At 41.2% G+C, this 21,446-nt stretch overlaps 1 protein-coding gene across 4 annotated transcripts in view; it reads right to left on the reverse strand.

Moving 5' to 3' along the window:
* Positions 1 to 21,446, reverse strand: part of fhod1 (formin homology 2 domain containing 1) — a 333,883-nt gene that overhangs the window by 249,083 nt on the left and 63,354 nt on the right. For all 4 annotated transcript variants that reach the window (XM_063066732.1, XM_063066733.1, XM_063066734.1 and 1 more), the window contains one exon: positions 7,629 to 7,693. In XM_063066732.1, coding sequence (XP_062922802.1) covers positions 7,629 to 7,693 — 65 coding nt within the window. The remainder of the gene's footprint in view (positions 1 to 7,628; positions 7,694 to 21,446) is intronic.

Below are 21,446 nucleotides of genomic sequence, written 5' to 3' on the forward strand. Positions count from 1 at the left end.
AATCATTGTGGACACTACCCACCCTTCAAGCTGTCTTTTCCAAAAGCTCCCTTCTGGAGAGTGCTAACAAAAACTTCCAACATGAGGAATTCTGCAGATGCTGGAAATTCAAGCAACACACATCAAAGTTGCTGGTGAGCGCAGCAGGCCAGGCAGCATCTCTAGGAAGAGGTACAGTCGACGTTTCGGGCCGAGACCGAAACGTCGACTGTACCTCTTCCTAGAGATGCTGCCTGGCCTGCTGCGCTCACCAGCAACTTTGATGTGTGCTGTAACAAAAACTTCACGCCATTTTAAAAGTTTCTTCCCCAGGCAGTTAATCTGACCAACCATTCTAGTTAGCACTTCCCTTCCCCACCCCCCACTCCCTTTATCTATTACCCCATACGGAACTGTGTTGTACACAGTTTAAGTCTCTTTTTATAGTGCTGTTTACATTGTAAATACACGCTGGTATTTATGTATTTATGCACATTTTATTCCACATCATTATTTTAACCTCAAACTATTTTTTAATAAAATTATTTATATTTGTTGAAGGTTGTTGACTTTTGTTGCATGTCACGCCAACAAACCACAGCAAATTCCTAACAGAGTTAAATGTATAGAGCAAATAAAGTTGATCCTCATTTAAGTTTAATAACTGATTTTACATGAAACTAATTGCACAACAATTTAAAACCAAATCATGTGCTATGCAATTGAAGTCTTCAGTGTTTAACATCATGTGGTTTCTACAAGTCCATTTGTTATCTCTTTTATTTCAAGGTCAATGTAGAAAGATAATTGTCCACCTTGGGATACTGGTTGTCAAATTTTGCTTTAAGAATATCTGCCTTGCATATAGAATTCTACACAAATTATTTGCCCATCAAAAAATCAAGAGGGAAATAAACTACAGGAAGAGGTTAAAAGTCTAAAGACATTGTATGTAGGAGACTGAGACTTATGGAGGTTCACAAAATCACAAGGGGCATAGATAGAGTGAATGCAGTCGGTTTTTCTCCCTTCCACCCCCAGAGTTGGGGAACCAAGAACCAGAGGATATATGGTAGGTTTAGGGCAAGGGTAGAAAGAGTTAATAGGAACTTGACAGGCAATTTTATTTTGACTCACAGAGGGGAGACATATGTAGAAGAAACAGCCAGAGGAAGTTGTTGAGGTAAGTACAATAACAACTTTTCAAAGACAGTCCACGGTTACCTAGGTAGGAAAGATGAATATATGGGCCAAATGGGACCATCTTGAAAGTGCATCTTGGCTGCCTTGGAGCAGTTGGGCAGAATGGCCTGTTTCCATGTTCTCCGGCTCTGATACATTGCTCCCTCTGGTAACAGCTGTAATCCTAAGACAATCACCAGTTGGTCTGAACATTTAGTGAGAACACGCTTGCTCCTGAGCAAATCATTAAGATTGGTATTGTGTAGAGCAGAATTCACTGAGTAATTTTATTGTTGAAGTCAATATAATATTCATTCAATTTTATTCTAAGAAGCTTTTTCTTCCCCCAAACTATAACCAGGTCAAAGTCTGTTTGAATGCCAAACGAGAAAGGAAATTGAGCCGTAGTGTTCCAGACCCTTTTACTACAGCATTAGCCTTACAAACCCACAAGTCATGCGCTGACAGCAAATTTTCAGATCCTCGAGTGCTGGAGTGTGTTTCCATGAGGAGTGGTGAAGACATGAGCAGGGTAAAATTAGAAAGAAGGATCCCAATTATAAAAATGAACTGTTTTTATTCAACATTTATCATACGGTGAGAATGGAGGAGAGGTACATGGAAAAGAACACAAAATTCTTACATGCATCTGAGCAAAAGAAAAGGCTTAGTTTTTCAGATGCAACAGAACTATATTTAATAGAATGTACCAGAACTCTACAACACTGATCATTCATAAAGTACATCCTGATTTGAGCCGCTTGGAATCCTTCTGGAAATGCCCCCAAGAGATTCAGGAGTTGATTTGCTCGAGGTTCAAAGTTGAAAGTTCAAAGTAAATTTATTATCAAAATACATATATGTCACTGTATACAACCATGAGATTCATTTCCTTGCCAACATACTCAGTAAATTTAAGAAACGTAATAGAATCAATGAAAGACCACAGCCAACAGGGCGAACAAACAACAACAAACTGCAAATACAAAATAGAAAATAGTATTATTATTATTATTATTATTTTGAGTCAGAATACCACAAATTATATCTATTTTTACAGATAGGACAATCCATAAAAACTATCCAGATATGATAACACAGGATAAAAAAGCATGAACATTTAATAGATATAGCCATTCCAAACACAGAAATCAGTAAGCAAAAAACACCAGAAATATGCTGAATTAAAAGAGGAAATTGAAAGACTATGGAACATGATTAGGGTATACATTGTCCCATCAGTAATATCTACATCTGGGGTCATCCCAAAGGCACTACACAATAGCATTAAACAATTAGGACTACATAGCAGTATCTATGCAAATCTTCAGAAAGCCACAAGAATAGTCCAAAAGCTCCTAGAAATTGAGAAATGAGTGTGCTTGGCTATGCTTGCACTCAGGTTTTACCAGCTTGAGCTAACAAAAAAAATAATAACAAATAAATAAGGAATAAATATTGAGAACCTGAGATAACGAGTCTTTGAAAGAGGATCCATAGATGGTGGGAATAGTTCAGTGATAGGGCAAGTGAATCTGAGTGAAGTTATCCCCACTAGTTCAAGAGTCTGATTGCTGAGGGGTAATAACTGCTCCTGAACATGGTGGTGTGGGTCCTAAGGCTCCTGCACCTTCAAAGTCTTCCCTGGCCAAAAGCCCTGCATGAACCATGAGATCTGCAATCTGCTGAGGGTCAGATCAGAGGCATTCAAGTCTAGTGACCGAGACGGTTACAAGAGGCCCAGGTACAATCTCCAGAAAGCCATCTCACGAGTGAAGTGGCAATTCTGGACTAAAATTGAATCAATGAAGGATGCTCAACAGTTGTGGCAGGGCTTGAATGCTATCACCTCTTCTCAAGCAACAAGGCAACAACAGGGCTTCACTTCCAGATGAGCTCAACGCCTTCTATGCTCACTTTGACAGTAAAAACAGGAGGAACCATCACAAATTCCCACGGCCCCCGATGATCCTGTGATCTCAGTCTCTGAGGCTGATGTGACAGCATCCTTCAGGAGAGTGAACCCACATAAAGCATCCAACCCAGATGGGGTACCTGGCCAAGTAATAAAAACCTGTGCTGATTAAATTGGCTGGAGCGTTCACTGAAATTTTTACCCTCTTGCTTCAACAGTCTGAGGCACCCACCTGCTTAAGCAGGCTTCAGTTTTACTGATGCTTGAGAAGAACATGGGTAACCTGCCTCGATGACCGTCACCCAGCAGCAATTACATCCACTCTAATGAAGTGTTTTGAGAGGCTGGTGACAAAACGTATCAACTCCTGGCTGAGAAGCGACTTGGATCTGCTCTAAGTTACCAACTGGAAAAACAGTTCCACAGCAGATGCCATCTCATTGGCTTTTCATTCAACCGTGGAACATCAAGACAGCAAAGATACATACATCAGAGTGTTCTTTATTGAATACAGCTCAGCATTCAACACCATTATTTCCTCAAAACTAATCAAAAAGCTCCAATACCTTGGCCTCAATACCTCCTTATGCAATTGAACCCTTGATTTCCTCACTTGCAGACCCCAGTCAGTTCAGATTGGCAACAGTATCTCCTCCACAATCTCTATCAGTTCAGGTATAACACAAGGCTGTGTGCTTAGCCCCCTGCTCTACTCGCTTTATACTTAACATCGTGTGACTAAGCACAGCTCCAATGCCATGCCATAGGCCAAATCAGAGATGGTGATGAATCAGCATTCAGGGAGGAGATTGAAAATCTGGCTGCGTGGTGCTATAACAACAACCTCTTACTCAAAATCAGCAAGGCCAAGGAGCTGATTATTGACTTCAGGAGAAGGAAACCAGCGGTCGATCATCGAGGAGTACACAAGGAGGATCAGCAACATTAAATTCCTTGGTGTTAATATTTCAGAGGACCTGTCCTGGGCCCAGCATGAAAGTGGAATTACAAAGAATGTAGGGCCGTGCCTTTACTTCATTAGCAGTTTGCAAAGATTCAGCTTGACATCTAAAACTTTGACAAACTTCTGTAGATATGTGGTGGAGAGTTTATTGACTGGCTGCATCACAGCCTGGTGTGGAAGCAACAATGCCCTTGAATGGAAAATCCTACAAAAAATATTGGAGATGGTCCAGTTCATTATGGGTAAAGCTCTCCCCCCACCATTGAGTACATTTACATGAAGCGTTGTCACTGGAAAGCATCATCAAGGACTCTTCGTCTTGTGTTATCAATATTTATTTATTATTATTCTTTCTTTTTGTATTTGGAGTTTGTCGTTTTTTGCACGCTGGTTGAATGTCCAAGTTGGTAAGGTCCTTCACGGAACCTATTATAATTATTCCATTATGGATATATTGGGTTTTCCCATGGTGGTATACGACGTACTTTGATAATAAATTTACTTTCAACTTTGGTTTAGAATCCACAATATTGGGAAATTCATTATTATTATGGAGATAATGGCATAGGGCCATGACTTACTCAACTAAGCAACAAAAGTGTTCACTTTCTGGGCACGACACAAGTTGAATGTTCTGTGATACTTTGTGACACACGTAGCAAAATCCAAGAGGTAATCGCCCCGACTTCACTTTCATTCATGAAACCACCTAGGCTGATCAATTTTTCTTAAGGCAGAGGTAAAAATGAAACAGTTAATTTTAGGTAAATGTTTACTTTAATGCATTATTGTGGTTTACTAATATAAAATGCAGTCAGGTTCAGCATCATAAGCTAGGAAAAAAAAAGATAATTTTAAAATACAAAAATAAAACAAACAATAAGTATTGACTAATGATAGGCCAATGACCCTGATTTTAAAAGATCTGTGATGTTCTTAATGGCTTGAGACAAAGCTCCTTACAGTTACCATGGAGCTTGATTATTTCTAGTCAGTAAACGGCAGTGCATTGCCATGCATTCTTTCCTCCTTTGTTAATTTCTGCCAACAGGATTAAATTTATTTTAATGTAAAAAGGATGTATCATTTGAATTATGCAATGTAAACAAGGCAGCAAAGTGATAGTTTAGTGCCAAAATAGATCTTCATGAAAAACACAACTCTGAAATTGTTGAGATCTCCTTTCATGTTCAGACTCGATAATGCATAAGGGTGCAAGCCACTGCTTGGGAAGCTTTAAATATACCATTATAAACAGGCAATTCCTGAATTACAAAACCCTTCGATAACTACGTGCACAAACCTCCCTAAAATTCAGCATATAATCTGATATGAAACAGAGCCATTCATCCCTTTACACATAATTCGCCCCCCTCCCCCCGCTGCTCTTTGCCAAAGCCCTGAAAGGTTTTTCAAAATTCAAGACCGTTTATTGTCACTCTTTAGTAAACAAGTATAAGAAGAGTAAAATGATTGTTACTCTGGATCTGATGTAGCATAAAAAAAACACAATATTAAAACACAATAAATATAAATACGTAAGGCTAGCTTAAATACAGTACACAGACTGAATGTATGTACATAAAGTAATACTAGGTACAAGAATGCCTGCACATAAGGTGACGCTGACAGGAAATGATAAAGTAGTGGTGGTTGAGGGTGTGAGGGGGTGGTTTAGTGGGTGGAGGTGTTGATCAGCCTTAGTGCTTGGGGGAAGTAACTGTTTCTGAGACTGGGGGGGTCCTGGTGCGGAAGCTGCATAGCCTCTTCCTTGATGGGAATGGGACAAACAGTCCATGAGCAGGATGAGTGGGATCCTTCATGATATTGCTGGCCTTTTCCTGGCACCATTCTGTATACATGTCCTTGACAGTGGGCAGCAGGTGCCTGATGCATTGGGCAGTTTTAACCAGCCACTGTAGAGCCCACGGCAGTTCAGTTTCCATATTGCACAGCAATGCAGCATGCAACAATGCTCTCAATGGGACATCTATAGAAGGCCGTGAGTATTAATTTGCATCATCCAGTTCTCCTCAGAAGTAGAGGCACTGGCGAGCTTTCTTAACTGTGGAGGAAGTGTTCCGGGACCACGAGAGGCTGTGCGAAAGTGTTTGAAACTGCTCGCACTTTCCACTGCTGTGCCATCGTTGTGAAGAGGGGTGTGAGTTCTCCAGAAGGTCCATAACCATCTCCTTTGTCTTGTTAATACCGAGGAAGAGGTTATTTGCCTCATGTACTTCCCATCTCCTCTTCGTAGGCAGTCTCATCGTTGTTGGTGATGAGCCTCACCATTGTCATGTCATCAGTGAACTTGACAATGTGAATACTCGAGTGTTTGGCCACGCAGTCATATGTGAGCAGAGTGTATAGCAATGGGCTCAGCACACAGCCCTAGGGAGGGGGCCATCCATGGGGAGGGAGGAGCGGATCTGCATCCTGACTATCTGAGGCCTGTTTGTTACAAAGTCCAACACCTTGTTGCACACTGCTGTATTATTTCGACTGAGAAGTAGGGTTTGTTCAGTAAATACTAAAAATAAATCATCTTTTCCTTCTCCCAGTGTCAGTTGTGGGTCATTGATATGTGCCTAAGATTTGCTGTACTCTCTATATTACAAAGTCATGCCTCTTTTATCTTCTTGCTATGCAAAACTTGCAAATCAGATTTGCTAAAAGGTAAGTTTTGAGATCACTCTCCAGAGGAGTTAAATGTAGCTTGAAGAAAATGGCACAGCAAATACCTTGCCAGAACACTTCATGGAGTTGCTCTTGAGTACTAAAGGTCTTCTGAATTTAGCACATACTACAGTACCAAATACTCCATACCAAAAAAAAGATTTCTGGCATTAAAGTAATTACTGTTCAAAGAACAAAAGTGGAAGGAGCTTTGAAGTGCCCCAAAGTTATCAAAGGCTCTGCTTACATACAATCTTTTGGTTTGTTTACCATTGAACTGTGCCTTAGCAACCATCAGTGCCCTTATAGCAGAGAAAAGGCAATTGGAGAAACTTGGAAAGACAGGGAATACTTTGCAGATTAACCACATTCGCTGTCACATCAAGAGGAAATAATTCAGGGGGATGAATTTCCTCTGTGGCAGCTAATATAGGGAATGAGGAAGCAAGACCCCAGCTGAGTTTTCCAGATAAAGGCAGAAACAAGCAAGACCAAAAAAAGTCTAATCTGACCAAATGGAAAAAAACATCACCACTCTACATAAACTGCAGTGTGTATTTTAAGCCAAGATAAATTAATGCATGGTCATAGCCCTCAAAAGTGGTGTTACCCTTGTCCTTGGCATTGCATCAGGATATCTGAAACAAAATGATGCCAGTATATTATAACGCACAACCATATTAGAACCAGCTGCCGAATATGTCAGTTACTCTTTTCATACCATTCTTACAAACGACAATATTCTTACAGCTACATGCTATTCAACTGTTTTCTATTTTCCCTTCAGGAGACAAAAAGTCTAATTTGTAACAGTTTGACTTACATGCATACAAGAAATACATCATGTAACCAAAGTTTATATCATGTAAAAGGTCCAACACCTGCAAAAGTAGAATACTGTACTTCACTTACCTATAATGGCATGAACCCGTATCGATAGCTGTGTCCGGAGGATGAGGGTGGGACGCCTCCCCTTGCTGAGTGAAAAAGAAATGATTGATTAGTCAAGTAGAACCCCAATGCACTCTCACTTTCTTACTGCCTGTTACTTGGCTGGTGTTCAGGGCAGCAATGAAGGTCCTCAGTTCTCTCTGAATACCATTGCACACCGATATAGAAAGATTGTTCATTGCTGCTTCTGTAACAATTGTTTTTGACCAGTTAGGTTGTTAGCCCTGCGCTGAAACCCTGAAACTGGGGGACCGCTGGGCCACTCTTAGTCTGGCCTCTACCCTTTGACCTGCTTGGTATGGGTGACCCTACCAAGCACCAAAGTACAAGGCGCTAACTCCAGCCAACATTTGTAGCTCTCCAGGTCACTGAGGCACACAAGCCTTCAAACCCTATGATAAAGTTGTGGTCCTCTTGGAGGCCAAGACACTCTAATGTTTCTTTTTAATGTACTCTGCTCCCATAAATTCATATAATTTCACATTCAATATAGGTATAGCATGAAAATGTCCCAAGTGTTTCGTCAGATTGTCAAGCAAAAGAAAGACCATAAGGCCATAAGACATAGGAGAAGAATTAGGCCATTCAGCCCATCAAGTCTGCTCCACCATTCCAACATGGCCAATCCCAGATCCCACTCAAGCCCATACACCTACCTTCTCACCATATCCTTTGATGCCCACTCTGATCAGGAAACTATCAACTTCCTCCTTAAATATACCCATGGACTTGGCCTCCACCGCAGTCTGTTACAGAGCATTTCACAGATTCACTACTTTCTGGCTGAAAAATATTCCTCCTTACCTCTGTTCTAAAGGTTGCCCCTCAATTTTGAGGCTCTGCCCTCTAGGTCTGGATGCCCCCACCATAGGAAACGTCCTCTCCCCACTCCACCCTACCTAGACCTTTCAACATTCGGTAGGTTGCATTGAGAACTCCCCTACGTTCTTCTAAATTCCAGTGAGTACAGGGCCAAAGCTGCCAAACATGCCTCATATATTAACCCTTTCATTCCTGGAATTATCCTGTGAGCCTCCTCTGGAGTCTCTCCAATGACATCACATCCCTTTTGAGATATGGGGCCCAAAACTGTTGACAAGACTCCAAGTGCAGCCTGACTAGTGTCTTATAAAGCTTCAGCATCATCTCCTTGCTTTTATATTCGATCCCCCTTGAAATAAATGCCAATATTGCTTGTTTTCCTTACCACAGACTCAACCTGTAAATCAACCTTCTGGGAATCTTGCACAAGAACTCTCAAATCTCTCTGCACATCTAATATTTGAACCTTTTCCTCACTTAGATAACAGTCTGCACTATTTTACCAAATTGCATTATCATACACTTCCCACCACTGCATTCCATCTTCCACCTTTTTTGCCAATTCTTCAAATTTGTCTAAATCTTGCTGCAATTGCATTGCTTCCTCAGCACTACCTACTCCTCCACCTATTTTTGTATCATCCACAATCTTTGCCACAAAGCCATCAATTCCATTATCCAAATCATTGACAAACAAAGTGAAAAGTAGCAGTCCCAATACTGACTGCTGAGGAACACCATTAGTTACTGGTAGCCAACCAGAAAAGGCCCTCTTTATTCTGACTCACTGCCTCCTGCCTGTCAGCCATTCCTCTAACCATGCCAGTATCTTTCCTGTAATGCCATAGGGTTTTTATCTTATTAAACAACCTCATGTGTGACATCTTATCAAATGCCTTCCAAAAATCCAAGTAATTGACATCCACTACCTCTCCCTTGTCCACTCTGCTTGTTACTTCCTCGAAGAACTCTAACAGACATGTTGGACAAGATTTCCCTTTACAGAAATCATGCTGACTTTGACTTATTTTATCATTAGTCTACGAGTACCCCGAAACCTCATCCTTAATAATAGACTCCAACACTTTCCCAAACACTAAGGTTATGCTAACTGACCAAACATTTCCTTTTTTTTTACCTTCTTCCCTTCTTAAAGAGTGGAGTGACATTTGCAATTTTCCAGTCCTTGGGACCATGCCAGGATCCAGTGATTCTTGAAAGATCATGACCAATGCATCCATTATCTCTTCAGTAACATCTCTCAGTACTCTGGGATGTAGTCCATCTGGTCCAGGTGACTTATCCAGCTCAAGACCTTTGAGTTTGCCTAGAACATTTTCCTTTGTAATAGCAATGGCACTCACTCCTGCTCCCTGACACTCACGGACCTCTGACACACTGCTAATGTCTTTCACAGTGAAGACTGATGCAAAGTACTGTACCCATGAAGTTCATCTGCTATTTCTTGGTCCCCCATTACTACTTCACCAGCATCATTTTCCAGTGGTCCAATATCAATTCTCATCTCTCTTTTATTCTTTATATAACTGAAAAAACTTTTAGTATCCTGCTTTATATTATTGGCTGGTTGCCGTCATATTTCATCTTTTTCCTTCTTATAAGCTTTTTTAGTTGCCTTTTGTTGGTTTTTAAAAGCATCCCAATCATCCAACTTCCCAGTGACCTTTGCTAGATTATATGCCCTTTCCTTGGCTTTTATGCAGTCCTTAACTTCCCTTGTCAGCCACAGTTGCCTACCCCTGCCATTTGAGAACTACTTACTGTATTCTGTGGGGCATATGTATCCTGCACCTTGTGAACTATTCCCAGAAACTTCAGTCATCTCTGGTCTGCCATCATCCCCACTAGCAACCTCCTCCTATGCACCTGGGCAAGCTCCTGTCTCAGGTCTCTGTAATTTCTTTTATTCAATTGCAATACTGATACATGTGAGTTATGCTTCCCCCTCTCAAATTGCAGCAACTCCTTTGTTATTCTTGCTATTTAAGTGCACAAGATAAAACTTCATTTGAAGTCCTAAGAAGCATGACAATGACATTTTAATTATTATTTCATTATCGTCTCTATGTTTTGGAATTTAACTCCAATTAGATTTTGTGCTTATAAAGAAAAGGTGACATTCCACAGTCTTGCAAAGGCCAGGAAGAAAGGAGATATTTGTTGCTTTGTTTTGAGGATACCCATTAAATATCAACGATTACAAGGTTAGCTTGAAATCATGGTTTATTTTAAAACTGCAAGGTTTGCTCTTTTTCTGAATTGTTCTATGTAATTGATTACTCTGCTTGCTTGAGGACTCTGTGTGCCCAAAATCCCACTGTCCTATCACCCACCCCAGCAGAGATGTCTGCAGCAGTGAGCTTGAGAAATTCCAGGAAACAGACACAAGTCCATTCATAAACTTGACATTTGAGAAAGACACTGGTTTGTATTGCTGCTTCACCATTTGCTACAAGATGAGCATCTCAGTCCTAAAGAACTCTAGTCATTTTTTTTGAGGACTGAGAAGGAAAAGAAAGCAACCAGGATACAACTTCATATAGTTCCTTAAGGATTCACATTCTGAATAGATAAAATTCCTTCTAATCATGCAAGAAGGTAAGTCCAGTCTGCAAATAACTGAGTCAACATTCTGCTCTGGATGGAATCAATGGAAAATCTGAACTGGTTTTGTGCATTATGTTAATTATCTTAAATATATTACTAAAATATATTTGCATATCATCAAAGGATAAATTCTGCCAGTAGCCAATGCAACAGTAAGACCCTTATCATTTCATCATTTAATAAAATATTTTTAAGATTTCTTTAAGAGTGCTAAATCATTGTAGATTTAAATAGTAGGTTTATCACAAGAACAATAATTGTGGTTTAATGAAAGGGAAATTCTGTACAATAAAGAATTTAATGTTTTGTTGAGAGTGTTTAGACCAAGGTATATAAAAGAAAAACTGATAGATTTTTGAATTTTTAAGCAAGCATTTGAGAGAGTGTCACACAGGGGATTATTAATATGCGATTAAATTTCATGGAATTGTGGCTAATTCCAGGATTAGGGATTGGTTAATGGATAGAAAACTAGTAAGAAATAGATAATTTCAGATAGTATGTGTTGAGTAAACTGGTGCAAGTATCATTGCTAAAGTGTCAGCTATTTTAATATACATATACTGTAAGTGATGACATCTGGTGAATGGCCAAAGGCAAAATTTTTACATTTAATTTAAGTTTCATAAACACCTTGAGTGTTTTTGGAGAGGGTGCTCATTTTTCAAATATCGCAGTCAAATTGTGAATGGAGGGCAGGATATGACAGCATTATTTGGTTTCAGTTACAGCATTCATAGACAGAGAAATGCCTGATTCAACATTTCTGTGCTAAAGTAGTCACATTCCCCACAGACGCAGTTTTGAACTACAGTATTCAAGTCCTTCAAGGCTAGTGCTCCAGATAGTGTTTTAATCTCTGGTTCTACTCTGATGCTCTTGTTGAAATTTTCCTTGAAGTCCAGGAGCAGATCCAGAAAGAGACCTTTGAAACCATCTACCATTTTTAGTGGGTGGTGAAATAGAGAAGAGGTGATTTGGAGAAGTATGGGTTTTAGACAGCTCACACAATCTCTATCATAGCATCTCAACTGATGGAAAGAGCTTCAATAGACAACAGCACCAGGAGCCATTTACATTTGGCACTGATATCACCAACCTCAAGTCCTGTAGAATTTAAGGGCAGCAAACCTAGTAGAAGCACCAAAAGGAAGAGTCATTGTTCCCAATCAGCAAACTGATATCACTAACTTAGATGAGAGGACCAAGTGTACAGGGAGCTCAAGCGGGCTGAGACTGCAGGATGAGGTGGGACAAGAAGTAATGGAGGAGATGTGAAGAAGCTGCAGTGGGAGATGGTCAGGTTAAATTATTGAGGAAAAGAAGGTCATAGATGCGGCATTATATGGACACATAAAATTATCTATTTTAACTAAAGCAGAAAAGTAGACTTTATTTTTAAAAAGTGAGGAACGTCAGTGCTATCAGTACTAGCTACAAATTCAATACAAATCATCTGGGAGTATGACAGCAAATAATAAGGTATTAGTTGTGGTATTGTGGCTTTTATTACAATGAGAGAGGGACACAAACATAAAGAAGGTCTTCCTACAATTATACAGAGTTCCATTGACAGCACACCTGGAATATTGTGTACAAACTGGGTCCCTTAAGAAGGAAGGATACACCTAATCTTTGAGGGAATGCAATGAAGATTATAATGCACCTCTAAAGGCGGGAGGAGAAGATGGCAGTGCGCCGCGCGTGCACAGCTCTCCGGTGAAAAATGACGTCGTATCTGTTAAATAGGGGCCGTGGACAATTCTGATTTGATGGAGAATGGATGTGAAAGTTCAGAGTAACATCTGGAAAAATTTCTGAAACGCTCGTTCGCTCCTTTCGTTACTGTGCGGTAGGGAATCTTTCGGAGGGTAGGCCTCAAAATCCCTGGCCTTGCCTGCTTTTGGTGACGGAGAAAGAGGTCGAATCGCTCGGACAGAGATGGTGCTCGGTACTCGGTGTCGGAGAGCTGATCAGAGCTCGAAGTTTTCGGATGACTCAGAGTTGGATTGTGGTCGGCATGGCAGGGAAAGGTTTTCTTCCTTCTCCCGTCTGCGTGAGATGTGGGACATTTGAGAAACTTTGAACTTTACTGTGCTCACGGACTTCATCAAGTTATGGTATTGTTGCACTGTTGTAACTATATGTTATAATTATGTGGTTTTGTCAGTTTTTTCAGTCTTGGTTTGTCCTGTGTTTTGTGATATCACACCGGAGGAAATAATATATCATTTCTTAATGCATGCATTACTAAATGACAATAAAAGAGGACTACAGGTCTTCATTTTCTAAAAAAAAAGACTGATTGCTGCGATGGGAAGATCCTCAGATCCTCAAGCTTGCCTTTCGCAGAGTCACGCAGCTTGGAAACAGGTCACTCAGCCTAACTCACTCACACCAACCAGTGGGTGCCTTTTCAAATGACCCCAAATGCCCAGCACTTTGTCCATGGCCCTCCATGTTTAAGTGATTCAAGTGTTCACTTAAATGCTGACAGAGATTCAGCTACAATCTCACAGTGCACCGCAAGTACCTGCTACTTCTGAGTAAAGGTGGTCACCCTCTTATCCCCTCTGAATCTCTTCCACTTTGCCCTACATTTATGTTCTCTGGTTTTATCTCTCTGATTTGGAAAGAAGTTTCCTGCAGTCTGCTTTACCTATACCTTGTAATGTTTTTACATATCTCAACCATGTCCCTTCTTCCGTTCCAGGGAAACAAAAGTTCAAAGTACAAAGTATGTATATAATATACAACCTTGAAATTCATTTTCTTGAGATATTCACAAGAAAACAAGGAAATACAACAGAATCCTCAAAAACCACTCACAACAAAGATTGACCAATATCTAATGTGCAAAAGAGGACAAATTGTGCAAATAGTAAAAAATATAAACAAATGATACAGAGAACGTGAACTGGAGAGTCCCCAGAAGTCTGTCCACAGGCTGTGGAGTCAGTTCAGCACAGGGGTGAGTGCAGCCAGCTCATGAGCCCAACGGCTACAGGGGAACACTGCTTGTCAAACCTGGCGGTGTGGTACCCAAGACTCCTGCACCTCCCAGCCGATGGTAGTAGTGAGAAGAGAGGGAGATGGGTCAAGCACAGGCAGATAGGACAGCTCAGGTGGGGGATCTGGGCTGGCACATAGTAGTGGCAGCTCATTTTTCATTTTCAGGCCTCGACGCTTTAATCTGGCTTGCAGTTCCCCACCCCCCCCGGCAATCACTCTTCCACCCTCTCTTCCAGCAATGATAGGCAAACTTCTTCTTCATGGTGCCATACCTACCTTTCTGAGAGCCAAGCTTGCCAAGTCCTTCAGGAGATTGTAAAATCGCTAGTTTGTTTAGATAGTTCAAAAATATGTCTCTTAAAAGTAATTTAAGAGTAGAATATGTAGTACTTTAGTGACCTACCCACATAATCTCCACACCATCTTGGAACAGACCTAGTTTCGCCAATCTCTCTTAACTGAGCTGTTCTATCCCTGAGCTGGTGAATTTCCTCTGCAGCCTCTCCAACAATAATACCACATCCTTCCTATACCTTGGTGACCAGAAGAGCTCGCAATTATCCAGTTGAGTTCTACGTTTTCAGAAAGTTGGAGCATAACCTCCTTACTTTTGTATTCAATGCCCCAACAAATACAATGGGGTCATATCTGATCCCTGATCGACTTTCATATATTAACTTTTGATCTATTCTCCCAAATAACTCTGGAAATCAAAATTTCTAGACTTAAAATTTACACCTGACATAATATCTAAAGGAAACTGGAGCAAAGGGCAGAAATTGCAGAGAAATTTAGAAGAATGGGAGCTGATCTCATTAAAATGCCAGAAGGTCTGACAGGGTAGTAGTTGAGAAGTTGCGCCCTCAAGTTAGAGTCCAGAATGAAGGGTCATGATCTCGGGTAAAAAGTATAGCTATTATTCAAATTATATGAATGTTTGGATGCTGCATCTCAAAAAGCTGTAGGTGTTTAACTGATGACTTTATTCAAGACTGATGCAAAAGAATCCAGGGTCCCAGGTAGAAAGAGTGAGGTTGAGGAGAGGTTTGGCTATATAGGAGGCTCACTAGTTCGTCCACCTTCTCCTTCATTTATTTCTTGAGTATTTACACACATCTCTAGTGCACAAAGCCCAATAGATGAAAAACACTTTTTATACATTATACCACACCACTGGCTGATTATATCAGGCTACAGTGGACAGAGTTAATGAGTTGGTACATCATGTTGTCCATGTACACAATCTCAGGCCTTATTAGGACTACTGTGTGAGGTTCTGATCACCATTCTGTAAGAATTTATGAGAAAGAATGCAGAAGATATTCACCAGGTTGTTGCCTGGAAAGGAGATTGGATAAACTGGGTTTAGTCTCAGCAGAGTACAGGAAACCGAGGAGTGACCTTGAGAAGTATGAATATGCATATGAGGAGCATTGACAGGATAGATAGACATCGTCTTTTACTCCAAGCGTAGAGCATCTAACTTTAAGGGAACAGGAAACATCGAGGAAGAACGTGAGAGGGGATGCGAGAAAGAGTGAAAATGTGAGACAGACTACACCTCTGTAATAAATTCTTGATGATTTCTTGATAAAAGCAATTAAATGACAAAAAAACAGTGAAGACTGATTACTTGGTCATTATCACTTGGCAGTGCGTGTGATCTTCTAGACTGCAAATTGGCTGCTACCACCTATTCTTACACTGAGGGACCAGAGGAAAGTTTATTCCTGAAGCAAATTATGAATTAACTGTCTGAAAATGAGGTGAGAAAAATTCAGCTGTCAGTTTCAAAAGAAAATAAGAAAGATACTTGAAGGAGGAAAATAACTGCAGAGAAAAGAGTGATGTGGACTAAATACGCATTTAAACTCAACAATCCCTTTCTACGCACTAAATTTTCTAAAGATTCAACATCAAAACCTTAACCCCAATTTCTTTTCTCTTCAGGATCCAGTTGCACACAGAGACAACAGACAAATGCAGTAGTGTTGTTCCTTCCTGTGTCTAACACATTGAGACAAGTTATCTGCTGAACTTAATTTGCCTCCTCTTTTATATGCCAAAAACTTTCTCTAATAGGCAAAATGTTTAATAAAAAATGGAAACTTGAAGTAACTCCTACCAACAGGAATTCTGCAGATGCTGAAAATTCAAGTAACACACATCAAAGTTGCTGGTGAGTGAAGCAGGCCAGGCAACATCTCTAGGAAGAGGTACAGTCGACATTTCAGGCCGAGACCCTTCATCAGGAGTCCTAGAGATGCTGCCTGGCCTGCTGCGTTCACCAGCAACTTTGATGTGTGTAACTCCTACCAGCTCACTCTCTGTCTGGGATTTTACTCTTAAACCAATGTATAGTAAGAAAACATGCTCCGAATGATAGGCTGGAAAAAAACAGCCAGCACCTTCCCAATCAGTGACACGGTAATGGGCACAGCACATTCAGTATGAAAGAATGCAACTCTCATTCACCCACGAAGTAAGAATGTTCTACGTACTTCTTAATATAGCCACTAAGCTCTTTTAACACTGTGTCAAAATATTTTGAAACAAGTAACTATTGATGAGGCAAGATATGGAGGATGAGAGTGAGGCGTAGGTGAGGTGGCTGGGCTCAGAGAATAGGGCAGGAGGGGGTGGGGTCAGACAAGAGGGTGGGGTCAGAGAAGAGGGCGGGAAGGGGCGGGGTCCGACAAGAGGGCGGGAAGGGGCGGGTCAAACATGAGGGTGGGAGGGGGCGGGGTCAGACAAGAGGGCGGGTTCGGAGAAGAGGGCAGGGGGATGGGGTCGGAGAAGAGGGTGGAGGGGGCAGGGGTCGGAGAAGAGGGCGGGGTCAGAGAAGAGGGTGGTAGAGGTTGTTAGGTTCTGCAGAGAGGGTGAGAGAAAAGGGAGATTGAGAGGTGGGTGGGGGTGGAGGATGGGAGAACAGTGGTTGTGAGTGAAGGGAATGACACTAGTGAGGGGTACTGGAGGAAAGGAGGTACATAGATTAGAGATACATAGGGCGGAGGAGCATGCTAAACAAAAATGTCAATCTGAGCTGGTCCCATTTCCCCTGCAATTGATCAATACTCCTCTGAACCTTTTCAATCCATGCACCTGTCTAAATAGGTCATTGCTATTGTAGCTGCACCTACAGTTTCTTCTGGCAACTTGTTCCATATATATACTCACCACCTTCAGTGTTAAAAAAGTTCCTTTTAAATGTTTCCTCTCTCACCTTAAATCCAGTGCTTACACATATCCTTTCAAGACATTTAAGTCAAAACAACACACACACCTGCTTTTAAATCAGAATCCGTTTTTTTTTATATCATGGATAGTGATAAAAACAGTCCAGTGCAAGACGTTAAAAAAAATAAATAGTGCCAAAGAGGAATAGGGAGGTAGTTTTGAACTCTGATGGCAGATCCATCATCCCTAATTTTGGTGTCATTTACACATTGACAGCATTCTGAACAAATTATTAGTTTGGATAACAAACAAAAATGAACTCTATACAGATTCCTGTTGCACATCACTGGTCACAGCCCTCAGCTCCAAATGACAAACCTCAGACTCCTTCCGGCAAGCCAATTTTGTATCCCATAACCATCATGCAGGACCTTGCTAAAGTCCATGTAAATAATGTCAACCATCCTCCCTTAGCAATCTTCTTCGTTACTCCTTCAAAAAAAAAATTCAAATTTCTGAGGCACAATTTCCTACGCACAGAGCCGTCTTCACAATCTCTTATCAATCTGTGCCTGTCCAAATGCTGGCAGAGTCGCTCAGAATCTCCTCCAGTAGCTTTCCCACCACTGATGTGAGACACATCAGTGTGCACTTCCCCGGCTTGTCCTGGCAGCCCTTCTTAAATAAAGGCACAATATTAGCCATCCTCCAGATCTTCCAGTACCCCACCTATGGCTAAAGATGATGGAGAATCTCTCTGCCAGGGCGTGTGCAATTTCTTTCCTTGCTTCCCACTATCTGGGATACATTTAATCAGGCCCCAAAGATTTATCTTTTCTTACGTGATCCTCCTTATGGCACCACCTTATAGCATTGGATATGTTCCAATACATCACCATTCATTTCCCTTCAATCCTTAGCTTCCACAACCTTCTCCACACAAGCACAGAAACAATTCAGGTAACATCTCACTCACCACCTGCACCTGTGGCCTCACACATAGGTAACCACATTGATCTTTAATTACGTGCGCGTGTGTGTGTGTGTGTGTGTGTGTGGTTGTGCGTGTGTGTGTGTGTGTGTGTGTGTGTGTGTGTGTGCGTGTGGTTGTGCGTGCGTGTGGTTGTGCGTGTGTGTGGTTGTGCGTGTGTGTGGTTGTGCGTGCGTGTGTGTGTGTGTGTGTGTGTGGTTGTGCGTGCGTGCGTGTGTGTGTGCGCGTGGTTGTGCGTGTGTGTGTGTGTGGTTGTGCGTGCGTGCGTGTGTGTGTGTGTGTGTGGTTGTGCGTGCGTGCGTGTGTGCGCGTGGTTGTGCGTGTGTGTGTGTGTGTGTGCGCGTGGTTGTGCGTGTGTGTGTGTGTGTGCGCGTGGTTGTGCGTGTGTGTGTGTGTGTGTGTGTGTGTGTGTGTGCGCGCGTGGTTGTGCGTGTGTGTGTGTGTGTGTGTGTGTGTGTGCGCGTGGTTGTGCGTGTGTGTGTGTGTGTGTGTGTGTGTGTGTGTGTGCGCGCGCACAACAAAGAGTGCAAAAGGAGCTGCAGATCCAATATTCTTTGGTGATCAGGAGCACACAAATGCATTTGAACAGTATTAACAGACATCGACTCTGATACTTCTTGGCCTGCTGGGTGTTTCGATCCTTCTGTGTTTTGGTCCCAGATTTCCAGCACAGCAAGGTTTAAGTTTCAGGGAGAAGCAGAAATTCAAATCAGCTGTGGTTTTATTGCTGGCCAGCATGGATCATCTCCTGCTGAGAAATATTATGCCTGGATCTCGAAGAAAGGAAAACTCTGCACGGTTTCAGAGGTGTTGCATCAGATCTGATGTTCACCAGCTCAATGCAGACAACAGGAGAAACGAGTCAAAGGTTGGTACAGAAACTGAACTCAGTGCGTCTAAGTAGAAAAAGAAAAGTCTAAAAGAATTGCTTTGTGAAATTGGAGGCACTCCAATCAGCCTCCCAAGGATAAAAGCTTTAAGGATTTAATTCATTATCAGTCAATTAATTAAGAATTTAGAATTACTACCAAAGCTGACTCAATCTGACAGATCACATAAGAAAGAGTAATACCCATATGACTGGCTGATGTAACTTTGAACAAGCCACACAACCGCTTTCTCTGGTTTCCAGGTCAACCCCTTAAACAAATGCTTATGCAACATCACTTTTGGCAGCATATGATGTTTTATGCCCTTGGTCTGTGTGTGGTGGCATTTCATAGCTTTTCAGTAATCATTCTATTATACTTCAAATATATTTCACAGTCCCTTTCCACAAGCTGAAATAAATGCCATTAGAAATAATCTGCTTTGTTTTCCAATTGATTTTCCTCAAGGCAGGGTCTCCGACAAAGACAACTTGACTGTTTGAAAATCTGTCAGGACATTAACTCACATTCTACATACAATCCCTCTCATGCCCAGCCCCACCATAGTTTTGCCATTTTTGTATAACCCTGCTGAAATTTTGTATTGATATAATTCTGCAAATAGAGACTTTCTTTCACTTTGTCTTTGCAATCAGTCCTGAAAGTTTACATTCAATGCATATTCATCAGTGGCAAAAAGTTACAATAGTGAATGACTTCTTTAAAAATAAAATCAGAAAGTAGGCAAAAAAAATTACGATCATTCCAATTTATTATATTGATAACCAACTGCTAAATTCACCATATTTTCTGCCAAGGGATTTTGCCTCCTTCCTTTCCAGCCCTGCTGAAGGTCTTGACCTGAAACGGCGATTGTTTATCCACAGATGCTGCCTGATCTACTAGTTCCTCCAGCATCTTGCATGTGTTGCTCTGGATTTCCAGCATCGGCAGAATCTCGTGTTAATGATTTTCCATATCTATTTATTTACTATTAACTATCTACAGCTAGCCAGCAGAATTTAGCTATACTGGATTTTAGCGCTGCAAATCTCAGCTCGTGGCAACTTAGTTGACAATTGCATTTAACATTCGCCAGGAGACAAAAATACTGTGCTTCATTAACATTTGAAAAGCTACCAATTAAGTCGAGAAGTTCCAGATGGCCCAATTACTTTTATTCACTTTGTACTAGTTGTAGTTATTCTCCAAGGGACGAGAAGCAGAAGAGGTGCCAGACAATATCCTCAACCAACATAACAGAATTTTGCCACAACAGAATCTAGTCATAGAAAAAGAGTTCAGCTTTGTCTGTAAAACCAAGAAAGAGCTGGGATATGTTTTGTACAAAAACTAGCTGAGGTCTTAATAAATAGACTGTAGTATATTTTAAGCATTGGAAACAAGCATATTTCTAGCATAGTTTTTAACGTAACCTCGATGACCTTGTTGCCATGGTTATAGTTGTCATGTCCAATGTAAAATTGTCTCTTGCCAACTGAATAACCCATTTGCCAAGTGCTATAATTATACTATGTTATAACATTTCATCTTTGAGGATTATAGTATACATTTCCTGTTTGTGACTGCTAATAATCAGTATCTTTGTGTACAAGTAAGCAGCTAGTGTTCAATATATCACACACATCAAAGGCTTTCTTGTCACATTTACACTGGCAATGAGGATGGATTAACTGGAAGTCAGGTCACTCCCACTGTTGTCACTTGTACGTCCACATCAGCGATCAGTCCAATGCCCTATCATGTCATTGCACAAACAGTGAAGAGTGATTATGAGCTCTGATGGCTTCAAGTGCCTTGCAAATTACTTAGATTTCAGATATCACACCTCACTGGCCACATGCTAAACCGCCCACCATTGCCATCCTTGGTGTCACAATGGACCAGAAATTCAACTTAATCAGCCACATAAAACTGTGGCTACAAGAACTAGTTAGGTAATGACTGCCCTGAAGCAAGTGATTCATCTCCTGACACCCTTTCCACCAACTTTAAGGCACAAATCTGGAATATGATGGAATACCCTTCACATGCCTGGATGGATGCAACTGCAACAACTGTTAAGGAACTTGACACCACCCACAGCAGAGCAGCCCGACTGATTGGTACCCAAGACATCACAACAAATATTCATTCCCTGCACCACCAGTGTTCAGAAGGTTAAGTACTATATCCTGGACAGTCAATAGTTACTTGCCCTGCATATTCTTTACAGCACAAGGTGGCCATACATCAAACTGAAATCTCTGCCACCACAGA

This window comes from Mobula hypostoma, chromosome 14 (genome assembly GCF_963921235.1).
Source record: "Mobula hypostoma chromosome 14, sMobHyp1.1, whole genome shotgun sequence".
Taxonomy (NCBI): domain Eukaryota; kingdom Metazoa; phylum Chordata; class Chondrichthyes; order Myliobatiformes; family Myliobatidae; genus Mobula; species Mobula hypostoma.